We start from the raw sequence: 17,815 nt of genomic DNA, 5'->3' as shown, positions 1-17,815 counted from the left end.
AGTCTATGGGGCAGTACAGACAGTCCGTGCTTTTTGCGCAGCGTTTGTTCGCTGCGTACAAAACGCGACAGGTTCAATAACTGCGTATTTCGCACATCACGCACCCATTGAAGTCAATGGGTGCGTGAAAACCACGCAGGTTGCACGGAAGCACTTCCGTGCGAACCGACTGAAACAGCGCACCAGCTGTCAAAAGGATGAATGTAAACAGAAAAGCACCACATGCTTTTCTGTTTCCGAACATCCAAACGGAGTGTCTTTGAGATGAGCGAACCCGGACAAGCGAACCGAACTTCACCGGGTTCGGCCGAACTCGTTTTGGCCGAACCCGGCAAAAAAATGTCCGGTACGCGACGTCAGGACATAGTCACTGTCCAGGGTGCTGAAAGAGTTAAACTGTTTCAGCACCCTGGACAGGGACTACCGATCCCAATAAACATGTGGAGGTGGGGCCCGATGTCAAGAGAGGCGCGTCACCAAGGACGCGTCACCAAGGCAACGGCCGGGAGGGCAGATCTCGGTAAGTACGAACTCTTTCATTTTTTTAAACAGGTTGCTGTATATTGTGTTCGGCATTCACTGTCGAGGGTGCAGAAAGAGTTACTGCCGATCAGTTAGCTCTTTCAGCACCTTGGACAGTGACGGGCGTCGACTAGCCTCATCTCTTTGATGGCGGCTGCGCGAAAATCACGCAGCCGCGCATCATACACGGATGACACACGCAGCTGACAAATGGTTTTTGCGCGCGCAAAACGCCGCGTTGTTTGCGCGCGCAAAACGCCGCGTTGTTTGCGCGCGCAAAAACGCAACGTCCGTCTGTATCTGCCCTAATTGTAGTACCGATATAACGCACGATAAACGCACGCGAGCTGTAAAAGTCAGTTTACAAATCATACAACGTTACCACCGTCAGCTTCACGTTAACCTCAGTGCCAAGCCAACAGAAAGTGAAGTAGTACAGTGTTCGCCAGAGTGCTGCGGACCCTTTGTTCTAACAATCAGCGGGGTCAATTCCTGCTGCGGAAAGTGGACTGAATTGCTACGTTTTTCAGATGTCACCATCTCCCATCGTTGAGAAAAATGCAGCAAAATACGCACCGTTTTCTGCAGTAAAAAAAACCGCAGAAAATGGTGCGGTTTTTCCACAGCAGATTATCTACCAGTCTCAACGGAAATGCTGCAGAAATTTTCTGCAGTACTTCCGTTCCGTGTGGACAAGCCCTAAAAGGTTTATGCAGATTGCAAAGATGCGTATTATGGAGTCGTAGAACGCTTATTCTCCCCTACAAGCAAAGCTCCTAGAGAACTCCTACGTAACATGCAAAGCGTTGGAGGGAATCCATAAGAAAAGACACGTACTCTTCTGTATACAGGCATATGGACCTGCGGTGCGTATTTTAAGATCTGCAACATGTCAATTTAACTTGCGTTTCCGCTTGTGAATTGTATCTGACTAGTTTAAAAAACAATCTGCAACATAAAAACGCACCTATTTCCGCATCAAGTGTAAATTCATACGCAGCGTAAATACTGCAGATTTTCCGCAATTGAGTATGTTACTGAAAATCCGCAGTATTAGGCCGGGTTCCCACGGGTCGAATACGCTGCGTAAAAATCCTGCAGCATATCCGAACTGGAACTCGCAGCACCTTCCATCCGAAAAATCTCACCACATTGTGATGCGGTTTTCGGACAGAATTTCCGCTGCGTAAAAAAGCGCACATACTTATCCCCTCCCTCTTTTTGACGTCCGCTCCGGCTTCCTACGATGACATTGCAGGCCATGTGACGCTGCAGCAGTCACATGGGATGAAAAGTCATCCCAGGAGGCCGGACTGCAGGAAGGAGGGGGCGTTCTGGGTATGATTTATTTTTTCCCGGAGTTGAGATTATTGCGGCGTAATCGCAGCGATTACACCGCAAAAGTCGCAACACTTGGCTTTCTGTTGCGGGTTTTGCATCCCCTTTGAATTCAATGGTGAAAACCCGCAACAGAAAACCAACCAAAACGCAGCATAAACGGACACGCTGCGGAATTAAATTCCGCACCACAGGTCAGTTTATTAACGATTACGCTGCATTTTTTTCCCGCAGCGTGGGCATAAGATTTACTAAATCTCATCCACCTTGCTGCTACTGTAAATGCTGAGGAATTTCCGCACACAATTCCATTAAAGAAAGAGTTTACGCTACGGGGGAACCCGGCCTAATACAGTACCATCAAAGTGGATCAGATTTCCGCTCAGAAATTGACCTGCGGTGCGGTTTTTTAGTCCGCAGCATGTCAATTGTATTTGCGTAAACGCTGCTTATTTGTTTGGGTTTTCGCCATTGAATTCAATGGGAGGTAAATCACCAACAACAAATAGCAGATGTTGCGTTATTTTGCCACGAAAAAGCAGGCTGCATCGGTCACATGGTATGAAACGTCATCCCAGGGCTGTAGAACGTCATAACGTCGGAGGCACGCGTCGCCGCCATGGTAAGTATCCATTTTCATTTTTTTTCTGCACATTCCGGCCGAAAAACTGCACCGTAATTTCGGCTGGAATTCCCTGCGGCACACAGGGCGGATACGCTGTGTGCTTTTACACAGCGTATCTGCCCTGTGTGAACATAGCCTAAAATGTAAAAAAAACGCATCAAAAAACGTACTATTATCTGCAGTTTTGATGCGGAAGCCAAAGGCTACATGCACACGTTGCAGAGTTTGGTGCAGAAAATCTGCATCGAAACCGCAGGTAAATGCCCGGTAATTCCGCAGGTAAAATTTGCACCTAAGGCGGAGTTCACACGGGGCAAATACGCTGCGTAAAAAGCACGCACGCAGTGTATCCACCCTGTGCGCCGCAGGGAACTCCAGGCGAAAAACCGCACTAAACTGTGGTGCAATTTTTCCGCCCGGAATATCAGCTGCGGAAAACTGCAGCATTTAGCTGATGTTTCATCCCAGGAGACCGCCACTGCAGCCTGTGATTGATCACATGGGATAAAGAGTTATCCCAGGAGGCCGGCCCTCTGATGTCATCCAGGCCGGCCTCCTGGGATGACATTTCATCCCATGTGGCCGCCACTACAGCCTGTGATTGGCTACAGAGATCACATGGGATGAAACGTCATCCCAGGAGGTCGCACTGGAGGAAGAAACGGACTCCTCGGTAAGTATGAGGATATGTTCACACGGCTTGTTTTCGGACATTTTTCAGGCCGTAAATGGACGAAAAATCAGAAACAGAACGCCTCCAAACGTCTGCCCATTGATTTCAATGGTAAAAACGGCGTTCTATTCCGACGGGCTGTTTTTTTATGTAGCCGTTTTTAAAAATGGCCGCGTAAAAAAACGCCAGCGAAAAAGAAGTGCAGGTTACTTCTTGAGCCGTTTTTGATTGACTCTATAGAAAAACAGCTCCAAACGGCCATAAAAACCGCAGCGAAAAACGCAAGGTGCTTAAAAAACGGCTGAAAAACAGCTCTGTATTTTCAGAAGTTTTTTTTAGTAAGCGTATGAACATACCCTAAGTCGACTGCGCTATTGATTCCGTCGGAAAAACAGAAAACTGCCAGGAACGGTGACAAGCGGAAACCATTAGCAGTGTTTCCGTCACAATTGATATCAATGGTGATGCAAACGGAAGCTGTGGTTTCCGTTGCGGGGTTCCACGACTGAAACCTCAGACGGAACCCCTGAACGTAAAGTGAACGGTGATGTGAACAGGCCCTTACATCTGCGTCAGGGCTCCGCGCTGGGGTTCCTTCGGAGCTTTCCGTCAGAACGGAACCCTGACTGAAAAACGAAAACCATGGGTTTCCGTTTGAATCACCATTCATTTCAATGGTGACGGATCTGGTGCAAATGGTTTCCGTTTGTCTCCGTTGTGCAAGGGTTCTGTCACTTTCACGAAACGCCAGAACGGAGCCCTGATGCAGATGTGAATGAAGCCTAATTGACCAGAAACATTTTCAGGGAAAAATTTCCACAGATTATCGGTTAGTCACAGTCACTTTTTACTGAATAGAAACCATTTTCAGTCATGCACATCGTAGTCATAGCGCAACATAATCATTAACGAAGACTGGTGAGTAAACAACCGTGTTATGAGATGTGTATGTCTGAATTTATTATAGTGAACCACCTATCAGGGTATAAAGAGGCGGTGTCCCCAGCAGCAGGCCCCGTCCCCTCCCCCGCTGTTTACCATCTCGACCGAAACTAGCAGGGAGGCCGGGCGCTGTGCGCCTGACACGCGGCCTCAATTTCGGTCAGGCCACCTCCTCACGACGATACTACGGCGAGGAATTTTATGCAAGGCTGTGGTCTGTGGGGACTCGCTAGGCCTGAACGAAACAAAAAAATACCGTTCGATAACGCATAAGACGGTCATACGACTCGGTACCCGATACAGCAAGCGAGCCGTCAGAGTCGGCCATTACGCTGCACATCATAAACCTACACGTAGGGTTTCGTAAACATGAGATGAATCACCGTCCCTTATATAAACTCCTATACCCCAACTATCGTATATTTACATAACAAATGCTCCTGTCAACCCACGTTAGTACACTAGATCTATACTGTACAATCACATGACAGAGCCCATGGTACTCACTTTTTCCATTGCTTTGACCGCACAGAATCAGAATGACGGCGAATACTGCCAAGAGTGCGGACCATCTTGGTCTTCGTGCGGGGTTATTATTGGGGTGCCCCACACCCCCAATTACATCCTGTCCCATGCCAAGCCTTCTCCCTCTGTGCAGAACGCCAAGAGCTCCCGGCAGACTTTTTTTTTTTTTCTCCAACGATCACTATAGACCACGAATAAATAAATCCAAAATCTGCCCTATTTTATAATGTGACTCTTACAGCTGACATACTGTGGCAGCATGATGGATAGGGGAATATTGTGTAACACCGACACCAATGATAAGCAGATCCCCTTGAACGCTATGGAAGGCTTCTTCCGCCCTAGAGAAATTCTAAGGAACCGTGAGGTTATTTGTTTATGTGAAGCCCCAGAGCTTGAAATCCCTTCTCCTCACAAATCCTAGCTTATAAAGGATGTCCTCCCCTTCAGTCACGTTTGTTTGTATTTCCTTCCTGGAGAATACAGGGAAATATATATAAATATTATTTTTTTTCAAAAATCCATATACAGATCCAGAATGTCAGAAAAAGAACTTCCTGAAGCAGGAAACAGAAATGCAGCTTTTTATGACTAGTCCTCTTCCAGCCTAAAATTAGCAGTGGGTGTGAGAAAAGTCACAGGAGCTCCCCACAACATCAACAATGCTGGGACGCTGCAAAATGCATGTGAGAATTCTTAGCCGGGGCCCAGTGCATGATAGTCAAAGGCTTGATCGCCTAAAATGTCTTCAGCCGAGAGGAGACAGTGACACATATGAAGTTCCCAGTCAGCTTGCTGTGTGGAGATCCTCCAGATCGCGCTGCTTTGCTTCTTCCTCCTGCCCGCGAATCAGGCAAAACATGAGAAAAACGCGTTATAGCCGAGAAAATGGTATAAAAATCTAGACATGTATTACTAGTTCTTGCAAAGTCTCTCGCCCCCCCCCCCCTTTCCAACCAATATCCAACCAGTAAACAAGAGCTGTAGGAGAGGAGGGAAAGCTGGCGGGAACATGTGGTGTGGAGCGGTACACACTGGAATGGCTTCTGTCGTCTCACAAGTAAATAAGACTAGTGCTTTTCTACAAGAACTCATTTCTTCTGCAGACCGAGGCAGGTAATGATTACCCACAGCGAACTGGTCAGATGTGGAGAAAACATTTGTGTGGCACAATGCCATGAGACACGTAGAACCTGAGGGGAAAAAAAATAGAAACCACTGAGGGAAGACTTGTAATAGTTGGGCTCATATATCATTTTGTGGGCAACAAAAATAGGCGACAGTATAAGAGAAAATACCACGCTCGGAACGTGCGCAAGTTAGTGACATTATGCTTTTTTCTGACTAAATGCCCATAGCTCCGAATTATATATAAGCGTGAAAAAGCTGGCAGAGATTCTCATTAATGAGGAAGTCATTTTATGGTCATTAACAATAATCGTTATATCTGTGGTACAAAAATCTACCCGTTCCAACCAATGGGAGAACTATCATTTAGTCGGAATCAACGCAAAAAAATGCACCAAATCGCCCCCATTGATTTCAATAAGAGGCAGAGGCGTTTTATTTTTTCCCGGGTGGCTTTTGACCACTTGTGTGAAAAAAAAAGGGTGGCATGCTCTCTCTCGGAGCGGTTTCTGCTGCCGCTCGTTTAAAGAATTTTTTGCACAATTTTTCCCGTACTGCTAATGCTTTTTTTTATCGGAAAATCATTTGTATTTAGGGAAAATATTTATATCTTAAAGCCCCCTTTTAACCCCTTTCCTCAAATTGACGTGTCTGGTACGTCAGGATTGCAGGTAACTTACTGAAATCCAACGTATCGTATCCGAAACGTCCTGAAGATGAAGCTGGCACAGGAGCTGTGCTCACTTCAGAGGGTGTCAGCTATAATATACATCTGACATCCCGCTGCAACGGCGGCAACTACAGTTATCGCCGCCGTTTAACCTCTTCAATGCGGTGGTCAATGGTGTCTGCCGCATTAAAGTGGTTGACAGAGGGAGGAGGCTCCCTCTGTACCTGACCGCCCCTCCTCTGCGAACAATCGTGGGTGCCAATGGTTGCTATGGCAACCAGGAAGCCTAGCAACGGCTTCCTGGTCGGCCAGGTACAGAAGCCTATTAGGTCCTGCCCAAGGCAGGACCTAATAGGCTGTCAGTTGAAAAATGACAGTTAGGGTATGTTCACACAGGCTATTTTTAGCAGTTTTTCGGGCCGTAAACGTCTCGATAAAACGGCAGAAAAATCGGAAGCAGAATGCCTGCAAACATCTGCCCATTGATTTCAATAGGAAATATGGCGTTCTGTTCCGACGGGGCGTTATTTTACACCTCATTTTCAAATAACGGCATAATAAGAAGTGCATGTCACTTTCTGAGATGTTTTTTGAGCCGTTTTTCATTGACTCAATAGAAAAACAGCTCAAAAAACGCTAGTTGCTTAAAAAACGCCTGAAAAAGTCGACTATTGATTCAGTTGAAAACAACGGAAACCTGCCGGAACGGTGACAAACGGAAACCATTAGCAATGTTTCCGTCACCATTGATATCAATAGTGATGCAAACGGAAGCTGTGGTTTCCATTTGACTTTCCGTTGTGGGGTTCCACGACGGAAAACCTCAGACGGAACCCCTGAACGGAAAACGAACGCTGATGTGAACAGGCCCTTACATATACCCTGATGTACTCCGCCCAGCTTACATACACCCTGTTGTACTCCACACATCTTACATACACCCTGATGTACTCTGCACTGCTTATATACACCCTGATGTACTCTGCACTGCTTATATACACCCTGATGTACTCTGCACTGCTTACATACACCCTGATGTACTCTGCACTGCTTACATACACAATGATGTACTCCGCCCAGCTTACATATACACTGATGTACTCCGCACAGGTTACATATACCCTGATGTACTCCGCCCAGCTTACGTATACCCTGATGTACTCCGCCCAGCTTACGTATACCCTGATGTACTCCGCCCAGCTTACGTATACCCTGATGTACTCCGCCCAGCTTACGTATACCCTGATGTACTCCGCCCAGCTTACGTATACCCTGATGTACTCCGCCCAGCTTACGTATACCCTGATGTACTCCGCCCAGCTTACGTATACCCTGATGTACTCCGCCCAGCTTACGTATACCCTGATGTACTCCGCCCAGCTTACGTATACCCTGATGTACTCCGCCCAGCTTACGTATACCCTGATGTACTCCGCCCAGCTTACGTATACCCTGATGTACTCCGCCCAGCTTACGTATACCCTGATGTACTCCGCCCAGCTTACGTATACCCTGATGTACTCCGCCCAGCTTACGTATACCCTGATGTACTCCGCCCAGCTTACGTATACCCTGATGTACTCCGCCCAGCTTACGTATACCCTGATGTACTCCGCCCAGCTTACGTATACCCTGATGTACTCCGCCCAGCTTACGTATACCCTGATGTACTCCGCCCAGCTTACGTATACCCTGATGTACTCCGCCCAGCTTACGTATACCCTGATGTACTCCGCCCAGCTTACGTATACCCTGATGTACTCCGCCCAGCTTACGTATACCCTGATGTACTCCGCCCAGCTTACGTATACCCTGATGTACTCTGCACAGTTTACGTATACCCTGATGTACTCCGCCCAGCTTACGTATACCCTGATGTACTCCGCCCAGCTTACGTATACCCTGATGTACTCCGCCCAGCTTACGTATACCCTGATGTACTCCGCCCAGCTTACGTATACCCTGATGTACTCCGCCCAGCTTACGTATACCCTGATGTACTCCGCCCAGCTTACGTATACCCTGATGTACTCTGCACAGTTTACATATACCCTGTTGTACTCCGCACAGCTTACATATACCCTGATGTACTCCGCACAGCTTACATATACCCTGATGTACTCCGCACAGCTTACATACACCCTGATGTACTCCTTTCTATTTACATATACCCTGATGTACTCCGCACAGATTACATACACCCTGACGTACTCCGCACAGATTTCATACACCCTGACGTACTCCGCACAGATTTCATACACCCTGACGTACTCCGCACAGATTTCATACACCCTGACGTACTCCGCACAGATTTCATACACCCTGACGTACTCCGCACAGTTTACATACACCCTGATATACTCCGCACAACTTACATATACCCTGATGTACTCCGCCTCCGCACAGCTTACATATACCCTGATGTTCTCCGCACAGATTACACTTGCCCCCACATTACAAGCTGAAATACCAGTAAAACCCCAAACAAAACTACTACCAAGAAAAATCTGCCCGCCAAATAGCAGTCCTTCTGAGCCTGGCCGTGTGTCCAAATAGCAGTTTACGACCACATATGGGGTATTGCCTTACTCTGGAAAAATTGCGTAACAAATTTTGGGGTGTAGTCCTTGTAAAAATTAAAAATGTTGAGCTTAAACTTCATCTTATTACAAGAAATGTAGATTTAAAATTTCATGGTCCAATTCTAATAAAATCTATAACACACCTGTGAGGTCAAAATGCTCACTACACCCCTAATTTAATTCCTTGAGGGGTAAAGTCTCGAAAATGGGGTCACATCTGGGGAATTTCTACTGTATTGGTACCTCAGGAAGCTCTACAAATGTGACATGGCTTCCAGAAACCAATTCATCTAAATCTGCGCTCCAAAATCCAAATGGCGCTCCTTTCCTTCTGAGCCCTTCCGTGTGTCCAAACAGCAGTTTATGACCATATGTGGGGTATTGCCGTACTCGGGAGAAATTGCTTTACAGATGTTGGGGTGCTTTTTCTCCTTTATCCCTTCTAAAAATGAAAAAATTCAACTTTTTAGTGGAAAAAACGTTGATATTCCAATAAATCCTGCAAAAGACCAGTGGGGTCTAAATGCTCACTATACCCCTAGATCAGGGGTCTCAAACTCGGCCGGGTAAGGGGGCCACATATAGAAAAAATGGGAAGTTGACGGGCCGCATTACTTTCAAATTTGATACAATACAAAATTATTGTTAATCAATTAGTTATTTGAACTACTATAACACTATATTACTATAATAATAATACTACATTACTATAATAATACCGCTAGGTTTAAAATTTGAGAGAATTCTCCACGTGCTTAGTTCAACAATCCAGTTTTCCAGTTTAAGTGTCGCTAAATGCAGTCCGGCGGCTCAGTTGGCAGTGTTTGGCAGACACACATGTCAAGATTGGGCAGCCCCTTTTTAGATAGTGCCACAGAGTCCTCTGTAGATAATGCCTCAGTGCCCTCTGTAGATAATGCCACAGTGCTCTCTGTAGATACTACCAGAGTGCTCTCTGTAGATGCTGCCACACACCCACTTGTAGATAATGTCACAGTGCCCTCCGCAGACGCTGCCACAGTGCCCTCCGCAGACGCGGAGTAGATAGCTCCATTGGGGCTCCCTCTAGGAGTGGAATCCCCAGCCAGAGTGTTGCCGACGCTTTGGTTGGGGATTTCTCTGCTGTTGGAGCACCTGACGTCACTGTCCATACACAGTGACATCAGGGATCCTCCTGGACCGGAATGGGATATCAAGGGCAACCCCAGAGTCGGAGACCCGGAGCAGAGCACTAGTATAGGCTTGACATGGCACCTGAAAACCATTTCAGTTAAATTTGAGCTCCAAATGGTGCTACTTCCCTTTTGAGCCCTGCCGTGTGTCCAAACAGCAGTTTATGACCACTTATGGGGTATTGCCGTAATTGGGAGAAATTGCTTTTCAAATGTTGGGGTGATTTTTCTCCTTTATTCCTTGTAAAAATTAAAAATGTGCACGTTTTATCGGAGAAAATTTAGCTTTTCAATTTCATGGTTTAATTCCACTAAATTCAGCAAAAAACTGTGGGGTCAAAATTCCTTCAGGGGTGTAATTTCCAAAATGGGGTCACTTTTGGGGGGTTTCCACTGATTTGGTCCCGTAAGTGCTTTGCAAATGTGACATGGTGCCGCAAACCATTCCAGCAAAATTTGAGCTCCAAAAGCCAAATGGTGCTCCTTCACTTCTCACCGTGTGTCCAAACAGCAGTTTATTGCTACATTTGGGGTATTGCTGTGTTCAGAAGGGGTTGCTTTACAAATTTTGGGGTGCTTTTTCTCCTTTATTTGTTGTGAAAATTGAGAAATCTGAGCTAAAACTATATTTTATTAGAAAAAAATATGCGCGTTCACGATAACAATGACATCCTCTCCTAAGGATGGAGAGGATATCATTGCACAAGCTCGGCCACTGCTATAGGAAAACAGTGTTGGCCAGATCCGTAGACAACGAGCAATAAACAAAGAGGGACGGAAGGGATACAAAAGTGGCTTGGGGGTCTTCTTGGAGAGCGGATTCTCTCCAAAGTGTTTCATATAGAGAGAGCTCATAGAGTCCCAGCCAAAAGACCTGTCCCGGGCGCCCACCCACGCACCATTTTGATGAAGCTTCTTTGTTCAAGAGACCGGGACATTATTCTGAGAAGTACAAGAGAGCTGGGCACACTGATGTTTAATGGGGCAGAGGTGGCACGATATCCGGACTATTCATATGAAACCCAAAAGAAAAGGAGTAGCTATAAGGCAATCAAGAAACGGCTGATTTCGGCCGGTCTGGCGTATTCATTATTGTTTCCTGCAAAACTCCGGGTTATATACCACGAAAAAATGTTCTTTTTTGATTCAGCGCAGAAAGTTGGGGTCTGGCTGGACTCCAAGGGTTTGGGTTGAGTTGGGTACTATCTGTGCATCGGGGTAGCCGGGGCGGGGTGATTGGGGAGAGTGAGGTGTGATCTAGGAAGGGAGCTGCGATCTGAATTATCGCAGGTCATTAGAGGAATGGGTGGTCAGTGGGGAGGTTGTGTAGGGTGTTGTTCCTTTTTCTTTTTTTTTCCAATTTCTATATATATATATATATATATATATATATATATATATATATATATATATATATATATATATTTATATATATTATTTATTTATTTTTTTTTCCTCCTCTTTTTTTCACCTTCTCTTGTCTTACTATAAATGGCAGTGACTAAAATAATGGTTTGGAATATAAGAGGTTTGGCAGACAGAATTAAGAGGGTGGTGGTCTTTGATATTATTAATAAACATCTCCGAGCAATTATTTGTTTATTGGAAACTCATTTAGTTGCGGAACGTAAGTCATGGGTTAGTAGGGGTTGGGTGGGTCCGGAGTTTCACTCTTATTTTTCCACTTTTTCTCGTGGGGTCACAGTCTTGATTCATAATAAAATAAATTTTCAGGTCTCCTCAAAGTGGATAGATAGGGATGGAAGGTTTGTTTTTTTTGTATGGAGAGCTGGAGCGGCGTACTTGCCTTCTGGCTTTTGTTTATATCCCCCCCTTCCTTTCTCATTAGATGTTTTAAGTAATTTGGTAAAGTTTAGGAATGATCATGAGGATTGTCCGATGTTGGTTATTGGTGATTTGAATAACGTTATGGATAGTCGTATGGATCGGTTTAGCCTTCAGGGAGTTCAGGCTGGCAGTTGTCCGGGGAAATCTCGGCTTGCAATATTCTGTGAGGAGGTAGGATTATCGGACGTTTGGAGGATGAAATATCATGACAAGAAGGTTTTCTCGTGTTTTAGTCGTTCTCTGAACGTTATGTCTAGGATTGACTTGGCTTTGGCTAATGATTTCTTCTTGCCGGATATTGATAAGATGACATATGAACCACACACAGTCTCTGACCACTCTCCAGTTGTGGTTACCATTCGGAATGGTTCTGGAACTGTTGTAGACTCCTTGCCTAGGTTTAAACTTAATGCACATTGGTTTTCGATAATCCAAGATCATGACGAGATTAAACAAGAGCTGGCTATGTTCTTGGATATTAATTTGAAATCGGCCCATATTCACTTTGTCTGGGATGCCTTTAAGGCATATATAAGAGGCTTGTTTAGATACAAAATCCAGCACCTGCGTAAAAACTTTTCTAAAGAGGAAACTAGATTGAGAGAGGAATCTTCTCATGCGGAGAGAGAGTTCACCGGCGACCCGACTGCGCTGAACCAACAACAATTATATAATACCTAACAAAGCTATAAGGAATTTCTGTTTAATAAAGCCCAGCAGAGGATCTTCTTCTCTGGGCAGAAGTATTTCTGTGAGTCTGGGAAACCAGGTAAATTTCTGGCATCTATTGTCCAAAATCAAAAAGGTAATCATAATATCTCAGTGATCAGGACTCGCCGGGGCGCTCTCTCTAATAAATCACACGTTGTACAAAAGGAATTTAACTCTTTTTTTTTTCTGAGGTCTATACCTCCACACTGCTTGAGGATGATGCGTCCATAGACGAATTTTTGGGTGGTCTGAATTTTGAAAGATTGACGGAGGTGCAGAGGGTACAATTGGATGCCCCCCTGACGGTTGAGGAAGTGAGGGAGGCACTTGGGTCGATTTGGAGGGGACTCCTCGCCCGGTCAGGATGGATTACCTTTTGAGCTGTACAGACGTTATGGAGAGTTGCTTCTCCCCTGTCTTTAAGGAGTCATATGCGATAGGGGGAGTATCTAGATCTATGTCGGAAGCCACGATCGTATTGATTCCTGATAAGGATTTGACGGATACAGGGTCGTACAGGCCCATATCTTTATTAAATACAGATGTGAAGCTGTTAGCTAAGGTGTTGGCAAGGAGGCTACAGCAGGTGATCCCAGGAATCATTCACCCAGATCAGAACGGTTTTATTCCGGGTCGAAGTACTAGTAATTGTCTGCATAGACTGTACACTAATATACAAATGGGAGAGGGGGAGCTCCGCTCCATCCTGTCTTTAGACGCTATCAAGGCGTTTGACAGGGTGGAGTGGCGGTTCCTATGGAGAGTAATGACAAGGTTTGGCATAGGGGATACATTTATAAACTGGGTTAAAATAATGTATTCTGCCCCATTGGCCAGGGTAAATGTAAATGGTGAACTATCTGAACCAATTATGTTGTCTCGGGGAACACGGCAGGGCTGCCCCCTCTCTCCGCTTCTATTTGCTATTTTTATAGAACCATTAGCCATGTTGATTAGGGGCGATAAAGAGATTAAGGGATGCGGCTGTGGTGGGGAAGGGGATAAAATGGTTCTGTATGCTGATGATATTTTATTATGCTTGAAAGAAACCCCAACTTCCGTTCATAGAATGATGCAGGTACTGGAGACCTATGGCAGATTTTCGGGTCTTAGAATCAATTGGTCCAAATCATGTCTTCTCCCATTGGATCAGGAACAGGACTCCCCTTTTGGAGATCTTACTATCCTAAGATTGGGCCAGCCATTTGAATATCTGGGTATAACTGTCTCAGGAGTTGTTGAGAGATTTAGTGCCTTGAATATGCTACCAGTGATCAAGAAGGTCAGATGGTGCGTATCCAGGGCTGATAGGATTGGTCTGGTTAAAATGGTGGTGCTCCCACAGGTCTTATATGTACTGACCGTAAACACCAGTGTGGATAGACAACAATACATTTAAGATGTTGGAATCTTTACTAAATGAATTGATTTGGGGAAGAAAACGTGTTAGGATGAAACAGGTTTATTTGTGCAAGAATACGTCTGAAGGGGGACTATCCTTTCCTTACTTCCGGGGGTACCTTGTGGCCGCCGGATTGAGGCTTCTGATTCAATGGGAGAAGAACCCGGCCCTCAGGAGGTTGCTTGATTCAGTGGGAAAGAAAGCTGGAAATATTTTTGAGTTATTGGAGGACAGGCCTACTGGAGATGGAACAACTGAATAAATGGCCCCTGAGTCTGATGTTGTCCCGTTCATGGCGAGCACTGAGAGAGATGTTAGGTTTTAAAGGAATTCTCAAATTTACTCCAATTTGGGATAATTATAATTTTAGAGAATTTGGGACAATTCCGGATATAAATTTCTGGAAAAATAGAGGGATTTTTTTTAGCTAGCAGATTATTATGGGTAAACAAATAGTCACTTTTGATCATTTGAAAGAATGGTATCGTATTGAAGAGAAGTATTTATTTAGATATTACCAGATTCAGCACTCATGTAAGCAAATTGATGTAGCACGGATTCAACTGGAATCTCACAGGGTAATTGATTATTTATTAAATAGAAGACGGAGTGGATCCAGCGTTGCTGTGGATAAAAAGGAACTTGTTCCAAGTTTAATGGAGATATTTAAAATAATGATCAATCTGGATGATGTCCTGGGGTGCTTAGGAGAGATGTGAGGGAAATTGAAGAAGCCTACGCGTTTCAAACGCTTCCTGCGTTCTTAATCATGGCTGGAAATCCAGCCATGATTAAGAACGCAGGAAGCGTTTGAAACGCGTAAGCTTCTTCAATTTCCCTCACATCTCTCCTAAGCACCCCAGGACATCATCCAGATTGATCCTTATTTTAAATATCTCCATTAAACTTGGAACAAGTTCCTTTTTATCCACAGCAACGCTGGATCCACTCCGTCTTTGTCTTCTATTGAATATACATCGCGTGCCGACGCGAGGATCCGTGCGGTGACTTAAGTGCAAAATCTACACACAAAAGGTGAGCTGGAGGTTTCGTCTCCCCCTTTTTTTCCATGATTATTTATTAGTAGTTTCACAAAGGAAAAAATCACTTTCACATATTTACCGCTCTATTATGAGCACATTTGGAAAGCAAATTCACTTTAGAGCACAAGCCAAATGGGAAAGAGATCTAGGACCAAAGGATGAATCTCACTGGGATCATTTTTACAGGAGTATTAGCACGGTCTCTCTCAGTGCCGCCCATAGGATGGTTCAATTCAATATAACGCACAGATTGTATTATACGCCTATATCCCTACAGTCAATGAATTTGAAGGCAAACTCTTTCTGCCTACGTTGCCAACACCCTCAGGCGGCCTTTTTACATTTAATTTGGGCTTGCCCTGGAATAGCCCAATTTTGGAGTGAGATCTGCTCGGAGATCAGCGGTTCTTATGGACTGGTTGTCCCATTAGAGGTTGAGTACCTGATTTTGGGCAATTTAAGCGATTTGCAGATGTCAAAGGACAAAAGAGCTTTATTGGGGAAATTGCTCTTCTTGGCCCGTCTTCTGATTGCTAGACTGTGGGGGTATAGCTCTCACCCAACACTGCAAAACTGGCTGGGCTTGGTTGGTAAAATCAAGAAATATGAAAAGGTATGGTATGGCAATGCCAACAACATCGCTAAATGGGAACGAACCTGGCTATAGGCTAGGGTAAGTTCTCAGAGTAACAAGTAAGATGGAGATAAGAGGCATATTTTTATTTATTATGATTTTTTTTTTTCCCTTCATTTCCCTCCCCCCTCCCTCCAACCTCCTCTCCCACCAAGGGTATCTATAGCATTGCATATTTTTTCTTATTACATGTTTTTATGTATTATGTACTTCTTTCCCTTTTGTATTGCTGTAGAACAAAATAAAGATATTTAAAAAAATAACAAATAAAAAAAAAAGAGGGACTGACCGCGACATGGAGCACGGATATCAAGAAAATGACATAATTTGGATAAGGAAAGGTATTTACAAAAATTAATAACTTTAACAGGTTGAGCTTAACCCCTTCCCTCTTTGGCCACTTTTGACCTTCCTGACAGAGCCTCATTTTTCAAATCTGACATGTTTCACTTTATGTGGTAATAACTACGGAATGCTTTCATCTATCCAAGCGATTCTGAGATTGTTTTCTCGTGACACATTGCACTTTAAGTTACTGGCAAAATTTGCTCAATATGTTCAGTATTTAATTGTGAAAAACACCAAAATTTTGCGAAAAATTGCAAAAATTAGCATTTTTCTCAATTTAAATGTATCTGCTTGTAAGACAGGCAGTTATAATACACAAAATTCTTGCTAATTAACATCCCCCATATGTCTACTTTAGATTGGCATCGTTTTTTGAACATCCTTTTATTTTTCTATGACCTCACAAGGCTTAGAACTTTAGCAGCAATTTCTCACATTTTCAAGAAAATTTCAAAAGGCTATTTTTACAGGGGCCAGTTCAGTTGTGAAGTTGCTTTGAGGGCCTTATATATTAGAAACCCCCAAAAAGTCACCCCATTTTAAAAACTTCACCCCTCAAAGTATTCAAAACAGCATTTAGAAAATGTCAACCCTTTACACATTTCACAGGAATTAAAGCAAAGTAGAGGTGAAATTTACAAATCTAATATTTTTTTGCAGAAATAAATTTTTAATACAATTTTTTTTATAACACAGAAGGTTTTACCAGAGAATTGCAACTCAATATTTGTTGCCCAGGTTCTGCAGTTTTAGGAAATATGCCACATGTGGCTCTAGCGTGCTACTGGACTGAAGCACCGGCCTCAGAAGCAAAGGAGCACCTAGTGGATTTTGGGGCCTTATTATTGTTAGAATATATTTTAGGAACCATGTCAGGTTTGAATGGCTCTTGCGGTGCCAAAACAGTGAAAATCCCCCAAAAGTGACCCCATCTGGGAAACTACACACCTCAAGGAAATTATCTAGGGGTGTAGTGAGCATTTTGACCGCACAGGTTTTTTACAGAAATTATTGGAAGTAGGCCGTGAAAATTAAAATCTAAATTTTTTTCAAAGAAAATGTAGCTTTAGCTAATTTTTTATCATTTCCACAAGGACTGAAGGGGAAAAAGCACCGCAAAATTTGTAAAGCAATTTCTCCCGAGTAAAACAATACCCCACATGTGGTAATAAACGGTTGTTTGGAGACACGGCGTGGCTGAGAAGGGAAAGAGCGCTATTTGGCTTTTGGAGTTCACATTTAGCAGGAATGGTTTGCGGAGGCCATGTCACATTTACAAAGCCCCTGAGGGGACAAAACAGTGGAAACCCCCCACACGTGACCCCATTTTGGAAACTACACCCATTGAGGAAATTATCTAGGGGTATAGTGAGTGTTTTGACCCCACAGGTTTTTTGCATAAATTATTGGAAGTAGGCCGTAAAAATGACAATCTAAATTTTTTCAAAAAAAATGTAGGTTTAGCTAATTTTTTCTCATTTCCACAAGGACTGAAGGATAAAAAGCACCATCAAATTTGTAAAGCAATTTCTGCCAAGTAAAACAATACCCCACATGTGGTAATAACCGGCTGTTTGAACACACGGCAGGGCTTAGAAGGGAAAGAGCGCTATTTGGCTTTTGGAGATCACATTTTGTAGGAATGATTTGCG

At 44.1% G+C, this 17,815-nt stretch overlaps 1 protein-coding gene across 1 annotated transcript in view; it reads right to left on the bottom strand.

Annotated features, from left to right (window-relative positions):
- Positions 1-5,568, bottom strand: part of INSR (insulin receptor) — a 136,641-nt gene extending 131,073 nt beyond the window's left edge. The window contains exon 1 of the mRNA XM_075825294.1: positions 4,608-5,568. Within this exon, the coding sequence (XP_075681409.1) occupies positions 4,608-4,734 (127 nt within the window). The 5' untranslated portion in view covers positions 4,735-5,568. The remainder of the gene's footprint in view (positions 1-4,607) is intronic.
- Between the last annotated feature and the right edge of the window lie 12,247 nt (positions 5,569-17,815).

Source organism: Rhinoderma darwinii, chromosome 1 (assembly GCF_050947455.1).
Source record: "Rhinoderma darwinii isolate aRhiDar2 chromosome 1, aRhiDar2.hap1, whole genome shotgun sequence".
NCBI classification, from domain to species: domain Eukaryota; kingdom Metazoa; phylum Chordata; class Amphibia; order Anura; family Rhinodermatidae; genus Rhinoderma; species Rhinoderma darwinii.
This window is presented reverse-complemented; position numbering and strand designations above follow the sequence as displayed.